The 18584-nt window shown below is 41.9% G+C and overlaps 1 protein-coding gene across 2 annotated transcripts in view; it reads left to right on the top strand.

Annotated features, from left to right (window-relative positions):
* RNGTT (RNA guanylyltransferase and 5'-phosphatase) overlaps window positions 1-18584 on the top strand; it is a 457144-nt gene that overhangs the window by 188260 nt on the left and 250300 nt on the right. The window contains exon 11 of one of the 2 annotated variants that reach the window (XM_074948098.1): window positions 13377-13541. The exons of the other annotated variant lie outside the window; for it this stretch is intronic. Coding sequence (XP_074804199.1) covers window positions 13377-13541 — 165 coding nt within the window. The remainder of the gene's footprint in view (window positions 1-13376; window positions 13542-18584) is intronic. 2 annotated transcript variants of the gene reach the window in all.

Genomic DNA, 18584 nt, shown 5'->3' with positions numbered 1-18584 from the left:
CTTAATCCAGGCCTATTCTCTCATACTGTCTTTGCTTTCCCCACATTCTGCCTCCTTGTTCTCCGTTCCCATCTCTTGGGCTGAATGTTAGAGTGCTACTTTTTTCTTGAATTCTCTCATGATGTATCTCGCTAATCAGAAGTTGCACTCAGTGGTCCCAAGTGTCTTGATCAGAAGTGTCTACAAATGTCAGCATAGTGTTTGCTAAGGTGAGGGCAGGGCCTCATGGCCTCTTCTGCTCCATTCCCAGAGACTCTTAACAGCTGCAGATGCTTCTCCTGCACAGTGAGTGACTGAGTGTGAGAGTGTATGTATGTGTGTGTGCACGTGCGCAGAGGGGCAACCCTTATAGTCTGGTGTAGGACTGGTGGGGGATGAGCTTTAAAATGTTTCCTTCTTAACAAAGGACATAAATCAGAAAAAAAGAAAAGTGAGCAAAACTCAAACAGCTTTCTTTTGGAAAAGAATGCGTTGTCATTGACTTATTGTTATATTATTATTTATAAACCAGTAGCTGCCATAATCTGTTAAGTACTATTCAAATACACAGATGATACAAACCTTACCCCAAAAAGCTCAGTATGTTATAATTTGTTTAAAAAAGAATTCCTTATGAAAAATACTTGTTACAAGTCGACACTTTTTTTTTTTGGTCTATCCTAATTAATTTGTGAAATATGCTGCTCCCTTCTTAAGGTGGTTCTTACAAACCAATGGTAATTGTGTAAATTAAGATCTCTTAACTGACTTTGGAAGATAGCCATATAATAGGTAATTTATAATGTGGAGCTCTTTTGTTCCATTATTTGGTCTTGATGAATTAGTTTCCAGATGAGTGATATCAAACCTCTCACCTGGTTGACATATTTGTGTCCTTCATGATGTACAGGTTCTGCAGAGTTGATGCTTTTATTAAAAAAAATAAGTGCCTGTGACATGCTATATATGAACTGAAGATGAATCAATGCAGCGTCTAAAAACAGTCTGAAAGTAACTATGGTTCTGAGAGGCGGGAACTCCCCAGCTCTCATTCATCTAATTAGGTGTAATAACTCCATAGTCTAATGGCAACATTAACTATTTCATTGCGAGTTGCTGTGATGAGGGCAATGAAGAAAGAAGGAGAAACATTGAAAGGAAGATAGGGAAAGAGGGAGAAACGAATGACCAAAATGGCTGTAGACGTAGGTGAGAATGTGTCCATACTATGTGATGCAGTATGGAACAATTAATGGACTTAGCAAATAAATAGTGATAAGGAAGGTCCAGATGCTGCCAGCCTTATATTTAGTATTTTACTTTACAAATAGTCTAATTTCAATGATAACTACATTTTAGTTCTTGTGGTTGGTTAGTTTGTATGTAAAAGGCTCATTCTACCTTTGATGTTTGTGCAAACCTCCCATTGACATCAGTGGGAGGCCTGGGGTAGTTTGATGAAAAGTACATTGTTTTAAGATAATTAAAAATGGAATTTTCCCCTTTCCACAGAATGAGTTCAACACACCCAGTTTAGGTAAAACACCAAATTATATATTTGGAGTCATTTTGAATGTTAATTGCTTTTAAAATGAAAGTTATTGCTGAACTTGTTTCTTGAGTATAAATATTTGTAACATGCTTCTATTCAGGGGTTTTTGTTTTTCAAGGTGGGAGAATTCACAACAGTGTTCTGTGATATGAATGCACACTGTATAAATATTGAATAAATTCTAGTGCCACATTAGTTTGAGTCTTATCTCGAGCAACAGTATCTCATGTTCTGTAGCTTCCTGGTACCACAGATAAAGTATATAAAACATTTTAAATGTTTTAGGCTTTTTGCCATTAGCTTGTCTCTGTGTTGAGTGATTCAGTGCTAAAGGTTAGAAAATGTTCATCTTAAAATGTGTTGTCAAATTCTAATGGCAGTCTTGCCATTTGTCTCATTTTTAGAAATTAAAAACCTTAATGTTCTAAGTTTTACAGTATTTTTCATTTCCATAAATATTTTACTTTCCGTTCTTGTAAAAGAAGAATACAGAAATTAAGATGCATTATTCAACTGCCAAGTTGTTTAAATGTTATAGACCTTATTTAGGGGGCAAAAGACACCCTCGCATTTATTAACTTTATTTAAATACATATATTCATTAAGATATCTTAAATAAGCAAAGTTTTAAAATTTATATCAGCAATCATAATTCCACTGTCAAGAGAAATATGTACTAGTCCATTAGTATAGACTTCAAGATATTAGGCTGCAGGGCCCTCTGAAAATGGAGAGACATGATGGGATTTCTCTTTGGAAATGCAGATGTCAGCTGTGTGTGCTTTGAATTGTCAGTAATAATGTTACCACAGGCTGACATTTTAGCCTGTGTTTATATCATAGTCTTGTTCCAGAATCATTAAAGTTGTTAAGGCAGTTATGGCATATGTTCTGTTACGGTTCAGTAAATCAAGGCATGTGTGGTACTTATATGCATATTTTGTGTGGGTGTATATAGTATGTAATGAATTATTCATATTATTTAAGGTACTGATTTTGGGAATAAAAAGGAATATGTTCTGCTGGCAGTTTATTTCCAGACCAAATTAAAAAAAAAAAAAAAGAAAAAGAGAGAGAGATTCTCAGTCCATCCCAGGCCAAGCTCAATATCAACTGGATATACAGACTCAGAGTGCTTTATTGAAGTAGAACCTGGCAGCATTGTGATAGCGTTTCCATTAAAAACACTGTGCTTGGGGGATTTAGCATTCAAATACCACACTTTTGCCACCTACACATTTCTCCATAAGAAAATGTCTATGGTCTAGCTGGACAATGTAGGCTCAGGCACGACAAAATAAACAGCAATTTTCAGCCTTCCCACTTCCTACCTGAAGCATCCCTATTGGGCTAGTGAATTTTTTTCTCCTTTACCATGACTGTTTGTTTTTTGTCTGCTGCCTACAAGTCCTGAAGTCCGACATTTAATTAATTATTTTTTTGCATCATTTCCCACCCAGTAGATTCAAAGTGGAGTAGGGGGGCATACATTTTGATTTAACATATATATAAAATTTGCTTTGTTTGGATTTAGTTTGGACTATTTAAACTATAGGCTCAGAAATGACAAAATACCCTTTCACCATCTTTAGCAGGGGACAATCTGTGACTGGACAGCAGGGAAGGAGAGAAGTCCAAAATACATGGCAGAAGGTGATTTTTTCCCACCACACTCCCCTCCTTTGGTTCTCTGCTTTGCCATTGGCTGGGCAAAGGGGATTGGGCCAGCTGATAGGCAAGGGAGGGGCACCTGGCAGCTAATTTAACATAGCCTGGGCTTTTCAAAAGCCTTTTACTCTCCAGTTACCTGCAAAGAAGCAGTTCCTGTTTAGCCATATCTGGAGCAAGAAAACATTGGACAACACTGGAGGAGGCATGGGAAAAGAACCAGCACATTTTGGGCAAGTAGTAACAAAGGCTTGAAAGGATTTTATATTCTGGGAACTTTGATTCAGAAGGGTCATCTTCTCCACATGGGCTCTGGTCTTGGGCTGGGACTGACCCTCCCCCCCTTCCTCCCTAGCAGCAATAGTGGCAGCTTGCTGTAGTGGTGGGGCAAGGATACAGGGAGCTTCCATGCCTGAAAGTTTCTTCCCCATCTTCCCTGCTGTTCTGGGTGGGTGTGTAATTGCATCCCCATTGGGGAGGAATGGGGCAGACTAGTAGGTGGAACACGTATGGACCTGTGTAGTCTCCACAGCCCCTGCAGACAGGGTGGCAGAGGTTGTGCAGCCAGGGGTGGCAGAAGTCAGAGCCAGATGGCTGCAGTTAAGGGGGAGAGAGTAGGAGCTGCTGCTTCTGTGGCATGGGGAACGGGGCCTTATAGAAGGGGTGATGGGGACTGGGCAGCTGGGATAACATATGAGACCCAGCCAAGCTCTCATGGAAGTCCCACTTCTTGGAGGGAGCAGTATTTCTATTTTATAACCACAGGCTGGCAGATGGGTACACAGATCCTACTGCCTAAACAGTCTCTAGCCACGCACAATTGCAAGGGCACCTCGTATACCAAGTTGTGGTTCAGGGATCCAAGATGAGGAACAGCTTCCATGCGCCAGAGAGGAAAGGTCAGCTGATGGACACAGGGTGCATCAGAATACAATCCCTGCTTGAGATGGAGACATTGGGAGGGAGGGTTGATGTTTGTATCTGGGGGCATTTTGTTGTGCATTGAACACACAAGTAGGTGGCCACATCAGAATATGTATCACAACTGAGCTTCAAAGCTGATGCCATTTGCCTTTGATGATATGGCAGAAGAGGCATGCGCTGGGGCCAGCTCATGTCTCTGCTGCATGCAGTGATGGCTGAGCTGTACTCACCTGATGTCCTGCTTATTCACCTGGGCAAAAAATGATTTTTGTGGACTGCACTGGATTAAATTTAAGGATTAGGATATAGAGGGAGCTGATTCTGCAGTTATGGCCTTGCGCTCAGTTGGTTTGGTTTGAGATGTTCACAAGATGAATTTGGTGGGTGGGACCACTGAGTCAGCCCATGTTGACAGGATGTGAAAAATTGTGAGCCATGAGGTAGCCAGGATAATTATGGAAGTTGGGGTGGGCTGTGATAACACAGGCATATCTGATACAATGGTCCTGAGCTCTTTTAGGTGTGATGGAGTGCATCTGTCAAATGCTGGGTCTGGCGTTTGGCTCCTTGACCAGGGGTTGGGTCAGGCAGGAGATGGGTACCAGGCATGGTGGGTGTGGGGTGTACCCATGTTAGTTGCTGGTGTCTCCCTTATCTGGTGTCCAGAGTGGGTAAAGGCTAAAAGGCCCAGAGGTAAATGAGATATGGCATTTTGCAGTTGGACTTAGCACTCATGAGCAGGGAGGAGCCTGATGTCTTCACAGACTGATGCACTCTCTGCGTCCCTCCGCCTGGTGGCCTCTGTCTTCACACCCCCTTTTAGGTGGGGGAGGGAAAGGGGGAGGGGAGGAGAGAAGTTTCACAACAGAGCTGAGTCCATGGGGTAAATCGGGGATGGTTTACTCTGAGTTACTGTTTGGTTTCTGATTGAAGCCCTGTAACCTTCACTGGAACCAGTAAATGGCTCATGTGAGAAGAAGGTGGAGGCGGGGCAGGGGAAAGGAAGTATAGTGTCCCTTTCTGAGGTATAATTAATAAAGTTATAGTCTCCCATTTAAATCCATCCCATGTGTCATTCATTCATCTGTTGTTTGGCTTGATGAAGAGCAACTTTCAGCCTCCCCACTTCCTACCTGAAGAATTACATTAGTAAATTTTTTCTCCTTGATGGGGATTGGGGTTGTATTAAAAACAAAACAGTGTTAATAAAAGTACTACAACCATAGCACCTTGCACTGTGATCTCTCAGTACAATTATACAGAGTTACACCACGTTAGTAAAGCTTAGGGCCTGTCTACACTACGAAATTAGAAGTCAATCTTTAGCAACCGATTTTATACAGTCGATCGTGCATGTCCCCACTTAAGCGCATTAGGTCAGCGGAGTGCGTCCTCAATACCTTGGCTAGCATTGACTCACAGAGTGGTGCACTGTGGGTAGCTATCCCACAGTCCCCGCTGCCCATTGGAATTCTGGGTTAAGCTCCCAATGCCTGATGGGGCAAAAACATTGTCGCGGGTGGTTTTGGGTACATGTCGTCAGTCTCCCCTCCTCCCTCCTTGAAAGCAACGGCAAACAATCATTTCATGCCTTTTCTCCTGGGTTATCCATGCAGACGCCATAGCATGGCAAGCATGGAGCCTGCTCAGCTCTACACTGCTTTTGTGAGCATTGCAAACACCTCGCACGTTATCCTGCAGTATGTGCAGAGCCTAGCTAGGAGCCGCCAGCACGAGAAAGATTGTGAGGAAGACATGGACACAGACGTTCCTGAAAGCACAGGATGTGGCAATTGGGATATCATGGCGGCACTGGGGCATGTTAATACAGTGGAATGCTGATTCTGGGCCCGGCAAACAAGCACAGACTGGCGGGACCGCATAGTGTTGCAGGTATGAGATGATTCCCAGTGGCTGCGAAACTGCGTAATGCCACTTTCATGGAACTTTGTGAGTTGCTTCCCCTTCTCCTCCCTTCCCCCCCAAGCTCAGGAATACCAAGATGAGACCTGCCCTGACAGAGGAGAAGCGAGTGGCGATAGCTCTGTGGAAGCTTGCAACGCCTTACTGCTGCTGGTCTGTCGGGAATCAATTCAGAGTGGGCAAATCTACCATGGGGGCTGCTGTGATCCAAGTAGCCAGGGCAATCAAAACCCTTCTGCTAAGAAGGGTAGTGACTCTGGGAAATTTGCAGGGCATAGTGGATGGTTTTGCTGCAATGTGGTTCCCTAACTGTGGTGGGGCAATAGATGGAACGCATATTCCCATCTTGGCACTGGACCACCTTGCCAAAGAGTACATAAACCGCAAGGGGTACTTCTTAATGGTGTTGCAAGCGCTGGTGGATCACAAGGGCCGTTTCACCGACATCAGCGTGGGATGGTCGGGAAAGGTGCATGACGCTCGCATCTTTTGGAACCTCAGGCTCTTCGGAAAGCTGCAAGAAGGGACTTTCTTCCCAGACTGGAAGATTACCATTGGGGATGTTGAAATGCCAATAGTTATCCTTTGAGACCCGGCCTACCCATTGCTCCCGTGGCTCATGAAGCCGTACACAGGCAGCCTGGACAGTAGTAAGGAGCAGTTCAACTATAGGCTGAGCAAGTGCAGAATGGTGGTAGAATGTGCCTTTGGGCATTTAAAAAGGCACTGGTGCAGTTTGTTGAGTAGGTTAGACCTCAGTGAAAGCAATATTCCCATTGTTATTGCTGCATGGTGTGTGCTCCATAAAATCTTTGAGAGTAGGTGGGAGACGTTTATGGCGGAGTGGGAGGTTGGGGCAGATTGCCTGGTGGCCAATTTTGAACAGCCAGACACCAGGGCAATTAGAAGAGCACACCGAAGCTGTGCATGAGAGAGGCTTTGAAAAGCAGTTTCCTGACTGACCAGGCTACGGTGTGACAGTTGTGTGTGTTTGTCCTTGATGCAAAGCCACCCCCTTTGGTGAATGTACTTCCTTGTAAGTCAGTCCCCCTCCCCCCTTCGACCACAGCTGGCACAGAAAATAAAGTCCCTATTGTTCTGAATCCATTCATTCTTTATTTATTTATAAAAAACTTGAGATCATTGACAACTCTGACTAGTAAAAGGAAGCTCGGGTGTACAAAGGGTTTGATAATGGGGTGGGGTGTGGGAGGAGGGAAGGACAAGGCCACATTGCTTATTGTAGCCACACTACAAATCAAAGCTGTTTGAATGACAGCCTTCTGTTGGTTGGGCCATCCCCTGAAGTTGAGTGGCAGGATGCCAGGAACCTCCCCCCCCACGTTCTTGGGCATATGGGTGAGGAGGATATGGAACGTGGCGAGGAGGGCAGCGGGTTACACAATAACTGCAGTGGGGATCTGTAGTCTAGTTGCCTTTCCTGCTGCTCCACCAGATGCCTCATCATGTCCGTTTGCTCCCCCATTAGCCTCAGCATCTCCTCCTGTGTGTTATGATCACGCTCACCGTATGCTTTCCTGGCCTCTGCCATCGAATGCCTCATGCATTCAACTGTGCCCTATCCGTGCGGGAGGATTGCATGAGCTCTGAAAACATGTCATCGCTAGTGCGTGTTTTTTGCCTTTTAATCTGCAATAACCTCAGGGACAGAGTTGGTGCGGGGAGCACAAAAACATTTGCAGCTGCAGGGTTAAAAAAAAGGGAGAGTTCAGAGAAGATACATTCCTGAGAACAAAAGGGAGACTCTTTCACAGTGAATCAAGCAATTCACAGCAGACAGCACATGTGTTTTAGGTACAAGGTTGCATTTTGCCTTTTATATTGCCTTTTATATTGAGTGCCTGCTGGTATGGTGACATATCACAAACGGCTGGGCAACAGAATTTGGTTTGCAGGCAGCCATGGTAAGCAAAATGGTTTGTGAGGTTGGCTTCTTCTGCATTCATAACATGTGGGGATGATTTAAAACTGCAGCGCCCTCCTTTCCCATAGCAACCAATGCCAGTTGTGTTTGCCATTTAAAAGGAGGGGCTGCGGTTGCCGTTTAAAAGGAGGGGCTGCAGTTTTGGGGTGGATGTGCAGCACACCTCTCTTCCAGCGTGGCTATTCTCTGGGATGATCCCTTTTAGCCAAGCGTAAACAGCAGAGCATGCCCGGGATCTAATGTGTCGGGGATCACCAAACAGAGGGGATTACTGTTCCCTTACAAAACTTGCCCTATTTCAACTAGCTGACCATGAATGATATCACTCTCCTGAGGCTGACAGAGAAAGATAAAGGCCGAATGTTGCATGAATGCGACCATAACCCAGGACAGTTCGCTGCCATGCTTTGTGTTGCAATGATTCCAGACCACTTGCTACTGGCTTGGTATGGTAAAATGCCCTTTCGTCCTACCGTAGAGGACAAAATAAGGCAGCCCTCCTCAGAAACCACCTGCAAAGGCTTTCAGAGTACCTCCAGGACAGCTTCATGGAGATGTCCCTGGAGGATTCCCGCTCCATCCCCAGACATATAAACAGACTTTTCCATTAACTGTACTGGCCACGAATGCATCCCAATTGTTCAGGGCAAATCAAACATTAAACACAATTGCTTTTAACCCCTGTAGTGTCGTAACAAATGTGCACTCACCAGAGGTGCCTTCTCTGCCATCAGGGTCCAGGAACAATAGGCCCTGAGAGGGTATTGGCTCCAGGGTGAGGAAAAGGTCCTGGCTGCCGGGGAGAACGGATTCTCTGCTTGCCTGCTGTGCATTCTCCTCCTCCTCCTCATCTTCCTCGGCAACAAAATCCTCATCCATGTTGCGTGAGGCTGCCACCTTGTAGGTGTCCACGGAGAGTGTTGGGGTACTGGTGAGGTCCCCTCCCCCAGAATGGCATGCAGCTGATCATAGAAGCAGCATGTCGGGGGCTGTGACCCAGAGTGACCGTTTGCCTCCTTTGTCTTTTGGTAGGCTTGCCTGAGCTCCTTAATTTTCACGTGGCACTGCTGTGCATCCCTGGTGTAGCTTCTTTCCACCATGCCCTGTGGGATTTTGGCATATATATCAGCATTTTTTCTGCTGGATCGGAGTTCTGCCTGCACAGATTCTTCTCCCCATACAGCAGTCAGATCCAGGGTCTCCCATTCGCACCATGCTGGAGCTCGTTTGTGATTCTGGGACTGCATTCTGGGTCACCTGTTCTGCTGAGCTCACTACGCTGACCAAACAGGAAATGAAATTCAAAAGTTCCCAGTGCTTTTCCTGTGTATCTGGCTAGTGCATCAGAGTTGAAAGTGCTGTCCAGAGTGGTCACATTGGAGCACTCTGGGATAGCTCCCAGAGGCCAATACCATCGAATTGCACAGCGCTGCATCTACACTACCCCAAATTCGACCCAGGAAGGTCGATTGTAGTGCTACTCGCCTCGTCAGGGAGGAGTACAGTAGTTGATTTTAAGGGCCCTTTAGGTCGGCGGAACAGGGTCGGTTGTGTAGACGCATTCATTATAAAATCAACCTAAAGTGGCTAAATTCGACCTAACCTTGTATTGTAGACCAGGCCTTAGCTAGGAAGAGGTGTTAATTCAGTAGACTTCTTTTCTCTCTGGGGGCATGTCTCAACTTCAGTTTTTACTCATGGTTTTACACATTAATTAACCCATGCTAACACAATTGCCAATTCTAGTGTAGATAGACAAAAATGTTTCTTGCTAGTTGTGTTTAACCCTAAAATACACTATCACAACAAACATTTGTTTCATGGAACAAAACAAGTGTGTAGTGTCTGCACTAGAATTTAAAACCTTTTTAATTAACACGTTAAAACACAGCTAAAGTGCCATATCATCAAGCAGCACTGAACCAATAACAACCTCCCTTCACAAATTATCAGAACTTGCAAAATCCTGAAGTCATTTTAGGTACTCAGATACTTACAGGTCTAAAAAAAAATCTGATACATGTCTAATGAGGCATGTCAAGTGTTAAATGTCCAGAATGGATTCTAAAACACATTATATATTTTTGGAAAACAGTTTTAAAATATCTCTTTCTCACTGTAAGAGGGAATTTACACAATCTCCAAGTTTTAGTTTTTCCTTCAAGTTATTTATTACAGGCGATGTTACCTCTAACTATTTTTTGCTAAAAGCTGGGGTCTTCTTTTTTAAATTGGGTGTTATCATTTGGAGACTTAAGATCAGTCTGGGACATGTCTGTCTTGTATTTCTCTCTCTCAACAATACTTGAATTCAATATGTCCTTGATTTAAATTCAGAATTATGCTAATTTTCTGTTCCTTTCTAAAAGTGGATGCTTTGAGAGAGTGAAACCCATCCCAATTTTTTTACTTGAGTGATTGATGAATGATTTCCGAGCTATTTCCCATGATTTCTGAACCACATAGACTCTTACATCAGTCTAGCTTTGACCTTTATATAAGGAAACCAGTGGTAATGTACCGTAACTAGCTTTGAAATAAAAATGTTAGTGTCAGAACTGTGGGAGATAATTACTTCAGAGTAGGTGTGAGAAGGAAAGGGATTCTTTATGGCAGAGAGAATTAGGTGATTAGAAGATTTCATATGGAATCAAATAAAAGAATTGAAATTGCTAGCTACTAATGGCTTCAAAACAATTTATGCCACTACTGTAAAACCCTTTTAAATGATTATCTGTAAAATTGTGTCAATACAATTTCCTGTTTATTTCAGGATAAAAGATTTAAAATATTAGTTAAACCTAGTTTTTTGAAGTTCTTGTAAGAGATGAGTGAGCAGGGAAGTGGTTTTAGGAAAAGTAGCAGACTAATAGGGTAATGAACTTCAACTTTTGAACTTCAAAATATGTAACCAGAAAAGACTCATTGAGAATCAGGTCTTTTCTTCCATAACTTGTTGCAGAGATCAAGGTGGTGATGCCCTGTACTTTCACAAATTGTAAATAGAAAATAAATCTGTGTTTAGTTAACCATTAAATTTCCTCTGAGTGGACAAGGTCAGTCATTATGTAGATGTGTTTTCATGTATGCTCCACACAGCCTGGCTTGAATGAACAATGGAGTGGTAGTTTTTTTGAGTGCCAGTGCCTAAAATTAGATCCCACAGTTATAAGTTATGCTTATATGAAGTGAATAATGTGAGAGTGTTGCTCACTCTTGCTTCTAGAATTTTCCCTACCCTAACTATTCATTAATTCAACTAGGTCTTCATTTAAAATGGAAAAAAATAATCAGAAAAATGAGATGACAAATGCTCCTTTCACGTTGATGCTGTGCCATCCCTCTCATATTTTTGTTGAGAAATGGTTATTAATCTTTCCCTCTTTAATAGTTTAGGTTCTCCTTCTGCTCCTATATCTGCCTTTTGATTTGGCAATTGGGTGATACTTCTGCTGATCACAAAGATGGCCACTTCTGATAGTCCTTTTTTTTTAAAAAAAGAATAAATGTTGCTATTCTAAGAACATAAGAATGGCTCTACTGGGTCAGACCAAAGGTCCATCTAGCCCAGTATCCTGTCTTCCGACAGTGACCAATGCAGGTGCCCCAGAGGGAATGAACAGAACGGTAATCATCAAGTGATACATCCCCTGTCGCTCATTCACAGCTTCTGGCAAACAGAGGCTAGGGACACCATTCCTGCCCATCCTGGCTAATAGCCATTGATGGACCTATCCTCCATGAATTTATCTAGTTCTTTTTTGAACCCTGTTATAGTCTTGGCCTTCACAACATCCTCTGGCAAGGAGTTCCACAGGTTGAATGTGCATTGTGCGAAGAAATACTTCCTTTTATTTGTTTTAAATCTGCTGCTATTAATTTCATTTGGTAACCCTTAGTTTTTGTGTTATGAGAAGTAGTAAACAACACTTCCTTATCTACTTTCTCTACACCAGTCATGATTTTATAGACCTCAATCATATCTCCCCTTAGCCATCTCTTTTCCAAACTGAAAAGTCCCAGTCTTATTAATCTCTCTTCATACGGAAGCCGTTCCATACCCCTAATAATTTTTGTGGCCCTTTTCTGAACCTTTTCCAATTCCAATATATCTTTTTTGAGATGGGGCGACCACATCTGCACACAGTATTCAAGATGTGGGCGTACCATGGATTTATAGAGAGACAACATATTTTCTGTCCTAGTTTCCTATTCTAGTTTCCTATTCCTGTCGTATTCCAGTTTCCTATTTTCATTGCTTATAGCTTTCCAAAGCTTTCATAGTTTATGGTCAAATTTTTGTGCCTTGTTCACTGCATGAAGGAAATTTTGCAGGGGTAGTTTGTGAAAAAATGTACATTATTTTTCAAAGTGAAGGAGGAAGAGGCAGAATGGGGTATGGACTTGGCAAAATAAGTCTCAAATATTTTAGACTCTGGACATAATAATGCTAAAGCATGAACTATGTCTTGTATTGCTATAAAATTGACCCATTTGATTGAAATTAACATTTCTAAAATTAGCGTTACATTTCTACATAATCTATTCCTATTCAGTTAATGGCAGCTACAGTAAGTTACCACTTGCTAGTACTCTAAATATAACAAACCACATTATAATTATTAATGTTCCAGGTGTGTTTTTTTTGAACTGCCTTACTTATCTGATATATTACACCAAAAGAGTAAAGAAGGATATAAAATGCGTAATATCTTTCAGCTCTTGAAAGGCCACAGTTTAACACCTGAGAATTAAACAAGAACTTTAGTACCCTTTATGACTGAGCAATAACCTATTCTACTAGTGTTTGCTGTCCTTATGGAACACTATTTTTTTGTGTGTGCAGATTTTCTAATCTACAATGTGTTCAACTTCATTTTCTATAACAAAAATGCTAATCTCTACTTCTTGGTACAAAAGGTGTTTGTAATACACATGAAGCAAGGGTTTGAGTTAGCTTTGCAAGTTATCTTGTCAGCTAGTTGTTGTTAACAATTATGAACAAAGTGGACTAAATAATATTAAAACAGCACTATATTAAAAATACTGTTATGGTTATCTTACACAATTCTATACTTATTAAATCATCAATTTTAGATTACTTGGTCTCTTAGTTCTTGAACACACAAGTTTAGCAGGACTTTTTTTTCAAAATAAGCTATCATTGGATAGATAGGGCATCAAACCTCTTCAGCCCTAGAGAAATATGTGCAAGCTGGGAAATTTGACAGGAATATGTACATTTTGTTATGTTTTGATGATAATCAGTGTATCTGTGTATTTATAAATATTTTGTTTTTAAATATTTTGTAAGGCAAACTTCAGTCTAATCATAATTTGATAAACATTTAGGTATTTTATATTATTTTTTGTCTAACTTGGCAGGGACAGCCAGTTGGAGAATGTGATTTTAACATTCGACTAGCATGTATAGAAAAAGAGATTATATTTCCACGACATGAAAAGATGAAGAATGGTCTTATTGACAAAGCACAGGAACCATTCAGTGTTCGAAACAAACCATTTTTTGACATCCACGCTGCAAGAAAGGTAAATTTATTGAATTTAGGTTTATTGATGTTGTGGTGCTAAAGACAGTAGCTTAGTTCTGAATATGGGTTTTCCCTCTGTTAGCTAGACTAAGGGAGCATTCAGTGCTCCTTGGCTGGGATTTGGGAATTAGAGTCACTCTGAATATGGCTTGTTGCTTTAATCTGTCTATTCCTTCTGGAATACCATTTTCTCCATTTACAAAACCCTTCTTTACTTTTACACAAACTTCAGTTTTATCTGACAATGCTGAACTGTTGTTGTAGTCGTGTTGGTTCCAGGATATTAGAGAGATAGGTGTGTGAGGTAGTATCATTTATTGGATGAACTTCTGTTGGTGAATGAGAAAAGCTTTCGAGCTACATACAGCCCTTCTTCAGGTCCTGAAGAATTAATGCTAGGGATTCAAAGACAGGAACCTGTTACCTTTTTTTAATGTGTTCCTTGATTTTCTGTTACCTTATTTAGCTATTTATTTACAAATGTTAGAATTCCTAATTCTCATTGTGCACTTCTTCAGTGTGGAAAGGTGATTTCCTTCAGTACAGCTATTTTAAATTCTTCCATGTTGGTCGGCATGTGACCCTTATTTCTCCTAAAGCTAGCTGCCCATTTGTACTCTTCCCAGCCGTAGCAATTAGTCATATGTAGTCCTCTGAAAAATACTTGCAGCCGAATGTAACAGTTGAGCATTGAATCTCCTGCTTCCATGTGTTTTTATTATTGCTTTGAGTTTGAGGCAGGGAATGGGCTTGCCGGAGAGCAGGCAGAAATTTCAGAACCTTTTGGCTAACAGAGTGACTGATGAAAACTACAAGAAGGAGAAAGAATTGTTAGAACATGGTCTTCAAACAGAATGATAAATTAATAGAGAGCACTGGTCCTGGGAAAGTTTCAGTCCAGAGCAGTGGTACTCAGACTGAGGCTCCTGAGCCACAAGTGGCTCTTTTATGTGTCTCCTGCAGTTCTCTGCAGCACATAATATTAAAACACTGTGTGCTTTAATTATTAACCAATCAGGATGCTTTCACTGTGTTGCTAACCAATTGTAGTTGATACAATAATAATACTTGGTAAGTTATTTTGCTGTGAGAATAATTACACACACACACACACACAAAATATTTCCTGTCATACTGTTTAAATATGAATATATAGTACTATAGTAAATGAAACAAATTCACTCTACTGTGGCTCTTTTGGGTAATGTTGATTGCTACGTTGGCTCCTGAACCACTGAGGTCTGAGTATCACTGGTCCAGAGAGACTTTATTTCTGATTGAAGCGTGTGAATTCAGTGCAGCATAAGCTTGACCGCTCTTTCTTTAGGTGTATTAAGTTATTTTGTACTGCCAATCATGAAAATATTTTAAGTAACTAATTAGATAACATTGTATAGAGATTTTTGAATTCAAAATAAAATTTTCACAGGGGAAAAAGTAGCTTTTGACTGAAATATATAGTAATTGTTCTTGAGATTTAAAAAAAATCTGAGACAAAGAAAATATTAACTGGAAGAATTACATTGTGTATAATTTATAGTTACTGGAAATGTGCTGAGATCCCAGAAGATTTAACTTGATTTAAAAATTCAGAAGGAAACTGAACTCTCTTTAAAATGTATTTGAATGTATTTATTCAAATTTATCAAAAAAGCTTTTCCAGAGCTCAAGGTGCTATACAGTCATAAACACATTCAAAACTTCTATTGGTCAGTTGTTTTTGACCATAGATTCATAGATATTAAGGTCAGAAGGGACCATTATGATCATCTAGTCTGACCTCCTGCACAATGCAGGCCACAGAATCTCACTCACCCACTCCTGAAATAAACCTCTCACCTATGTCTGAGCTATTGAAGTCCTCAAATCGTGGTTTAAAGACTTCAAGGAGCAGAGTATCCTCCAGCAAGTGACCTGTGCCCCATGCTACAGAGGAAGGCGAAAGACCTCCAGGGCCTCTTCCAATCTGCCCTGGAGGAAAATTCCTTCCTGACCCCAAATATGGCGATCAGCTGAACCCTGAGCATGTGGGCAAGATTCACCAGCCAGATACCCAGGAAAGAATTCTCTGTAGTAACTCAGATCCCACCCCATCTAACATCCTATCACAGGCCATTGGGCCTATTTACCATGAATAGTTAAAGATCAATTAATTGCCAAAATCATGTTATCCCATCATACCATCTCCTCCGTAAACTTATCGAGTTTAATCTTAAAGCCAGATAGGTCTTTTGCCCCCACTGCTTCCCTTGGAAGGCTATTCCAGAACTTCACTCCTCTGATGGTTAGAAACCTTTGTCTAATTTAAAGTCTAAACTTCCCGTGACCAGTTTATATCCATTTGTTCTTGTGTCCACATTGGTACTGAGCTTAAATAATTCCTCTCCCTCTCTGGTATTTATCCCTCTGATATATTTATAGAGAGCAATCATATCTCCCCTCAACCTTCTTTTGGTTAGGCTAAAGAAGCCAAGCTCCTTGAGTCTCCTTTCATAAGACAGGTTTTCCATTCCTCGGATCATCCTAGTAGCCCTTCTCTGTACCTGTTCCAGTTTGAATTCATCCTTCTTAAACATGGGAGAGCAGAACTGCACACAGTATTCCAGGTGAGGTCTCACCAGTGCCTTGTATAACGGTACTAAAACCTCCTTATCTCTACTGGAAATACCTCGCCTGATGCATCCCAAGACCGCATTAGCTTTTTTCACGGCCATATCACATTGGCGGCTCATAGTCATCCTGTGATCAACCAATACTCCAAGGTCCTTCTCCTCCTCCGTTACTTCTAATTGATGCGTCCCCAGCATATAACTAAAATTCTTGTTATTAATCCCTAAATGTCTGACCTTACACTTCTCACTATTAAATTTAATCCTCTTACTATTACTCCAGTTTACAGGCTCATCCAGATCTTCCTGTGTGATATCCCGGTCTCTCTCTAAATTGGCAATACCTCCCAGCTTTGTATCATCCGCAAACTTTATTAGCACACTCCCACTTTTTGTGTCAAGTTCAGTAATAAAAAGATTAAATAAGATTGGTCCCAAAACTGATCCCTGAGGAACTCCACTGGTAGTTTGAGAGGAAAAAATATTTCTAAGCGAGAAGTCATATTTTTCAGCAAATATATTTACCTGTTCTTCTAATATCACCTTAAATTTTTAAAATAGAACATTTTAAAAATCAGTCTAAATTTTCATCATATATGCACTTTTACTGTTTCCATTTGGCTTAGTTTGATTGATTAAAATAGTCTAGTCAGTTTTTCTCCAGAAGAGCAGAATTCCAAAAAATCAATGAAACAAATGTCATCTTCAGAGAGAAGTCACATGTGCGTTCCTGTTTTCAGGATATTCGGGGGCTCATAGAATTTTGGGACCAACCTGTTGCCAAACTGGCTTTCTTTCCACTTTCCCCAGCTAACGATGTGGCTTCCCCCTTTAAGAGCCCTCACAGCACTCCTTATTTTAGTCTCCCTGCCCCCAGCTAGCATGATGGAACAGGCAAGTATGCAAATCTGAAGTTCCAAAAGTGCTCCATCAATAAGCAAGTCCTTCCTCAGTGCAGGAGGCTGGAAAAAATTACCTCTCAAGGTCTCTTCCAGCCCTGCATTTCTAGGATTCTGTAAGGGTCCACAGTGAGAGAGCTCTTCCACAACTCTTTTCTGCACTGGACTATTGATTTGTGAAGGTAACAGGCCTGGAACACAAGTGATCTGATGGGGTCTCTTTTCTTTGCCAGGGCTGAGATTAATCAGACACTGTGCACCATGTGACTCTTACCTGCAATATGTGTCCCTCACCAGCTGTATCTGGTCTCATCAGGGAGAGCCACTGCAGGGTAAATTAAGATACCCTTTTAAAAACTAATATCTATCCTTTCCTCAAAAGGAATGTCTTGAGTTCCTCCCCATGTATGAAAATGGGTAACATGACTTCTTTGAGTAGTGTCTCTGTGGATGCTGCACTGTAGGTGCTGTGCCTGGGATCAGAGATTGGTAGCATTGCCTATAGGGCTGCACGTGCGCTCCTCCCATCTCACGCTGTGGGCAGCATCTATATATAGTGCTATGCAGTCCAACCGCCTTCAGTTCCTTCTCAACCGCCTTTGGTCTGGGACAGAATCCGGATCAGAGCCCTTCTTCCTCCTTAACCTTTAGAGATACTCTCATTAAGGTAAGTTACATTAGTAGTTATTAGCCATTTCCATTAATTTTCTCCCCCTAAAAAAAACAACTTTTAGTTACTCTTCCCTCCCTATTACCTTACGCTTCCCTGTTTCCCGTCCTCCCCAATTGGAAGCTTTCCCCCTTGGAAGTATGACGGGATCCCCTGGTTCAAGAGGTGCATCTCTTGTCTGGAGGCCTTTCCTGTGAACGACGGTCACTCGTGGTGCATCCACTGCTTCGGTGAGGGCCACGTCACACAGAAGTGCACCCGCTGCATCAGCTTGACTACTCAGGCTGAAAAGGACCATGAACTCAGACTGAAAATTCTCCTCATGGAGAGTTCTTTACAGCCAGCTTTGGACCCGGCCGTGATATCTCTCCAACGTGGCTCTCACCTCGGCTCAGTCATCAGCCGACCCACTGCTCACTGCAGCCATCCAAGAGGAAATCCTCTGTTTCCGACTCAGATGGGAAGAAATGGACCGCTACATCACCTGCCAAAGAGCCGCCTCAGAGAAAGCCATCTCCTGGGAAGTCAGTAGCCTCAACGTCCTCAGGGGTGAGACTTCACTCCTATGACCATCCGCGTACCTCTGGTACAGGAGCTAAACAGAAGTCCAAGGACCCTAGATGGACAGAAACACAGGCCGGGACACTATCTCTTGGGACCAAGAAACACAGCACAAGATCTTCCGAAATAGTACTGAGTTCCTCATCCAAGACAATCTTGGATTCTTTGACACCAGCGACTCTTGTTCCACCAACCAAACACTCAGCACCAAGTAAGCCCTTGGTGCCAATGTGAACCTTGACACTGGGAAAGCTCTCTTTACCAAGTAAGCTATCTACCAGCCACTCGAGGGAATGCATTTT

Source organism: Natator depressus, chromosome 3 (assembly GCF_965152275.1).
Source record: "Natator depressus isolate rNatDep1 chromosome 3, rNatDep2.hap1, whole genome shotgun sequence".
NCBI classification, from domain to species: domain Eukaryota; kingdom Metazoa; phylum Chordata; order Testudines; family Cheloniidae; genus Natator; species Natator depressus.
This window is presented reverse-complemented; position numbering and strand designations above follow the sequence as displayed.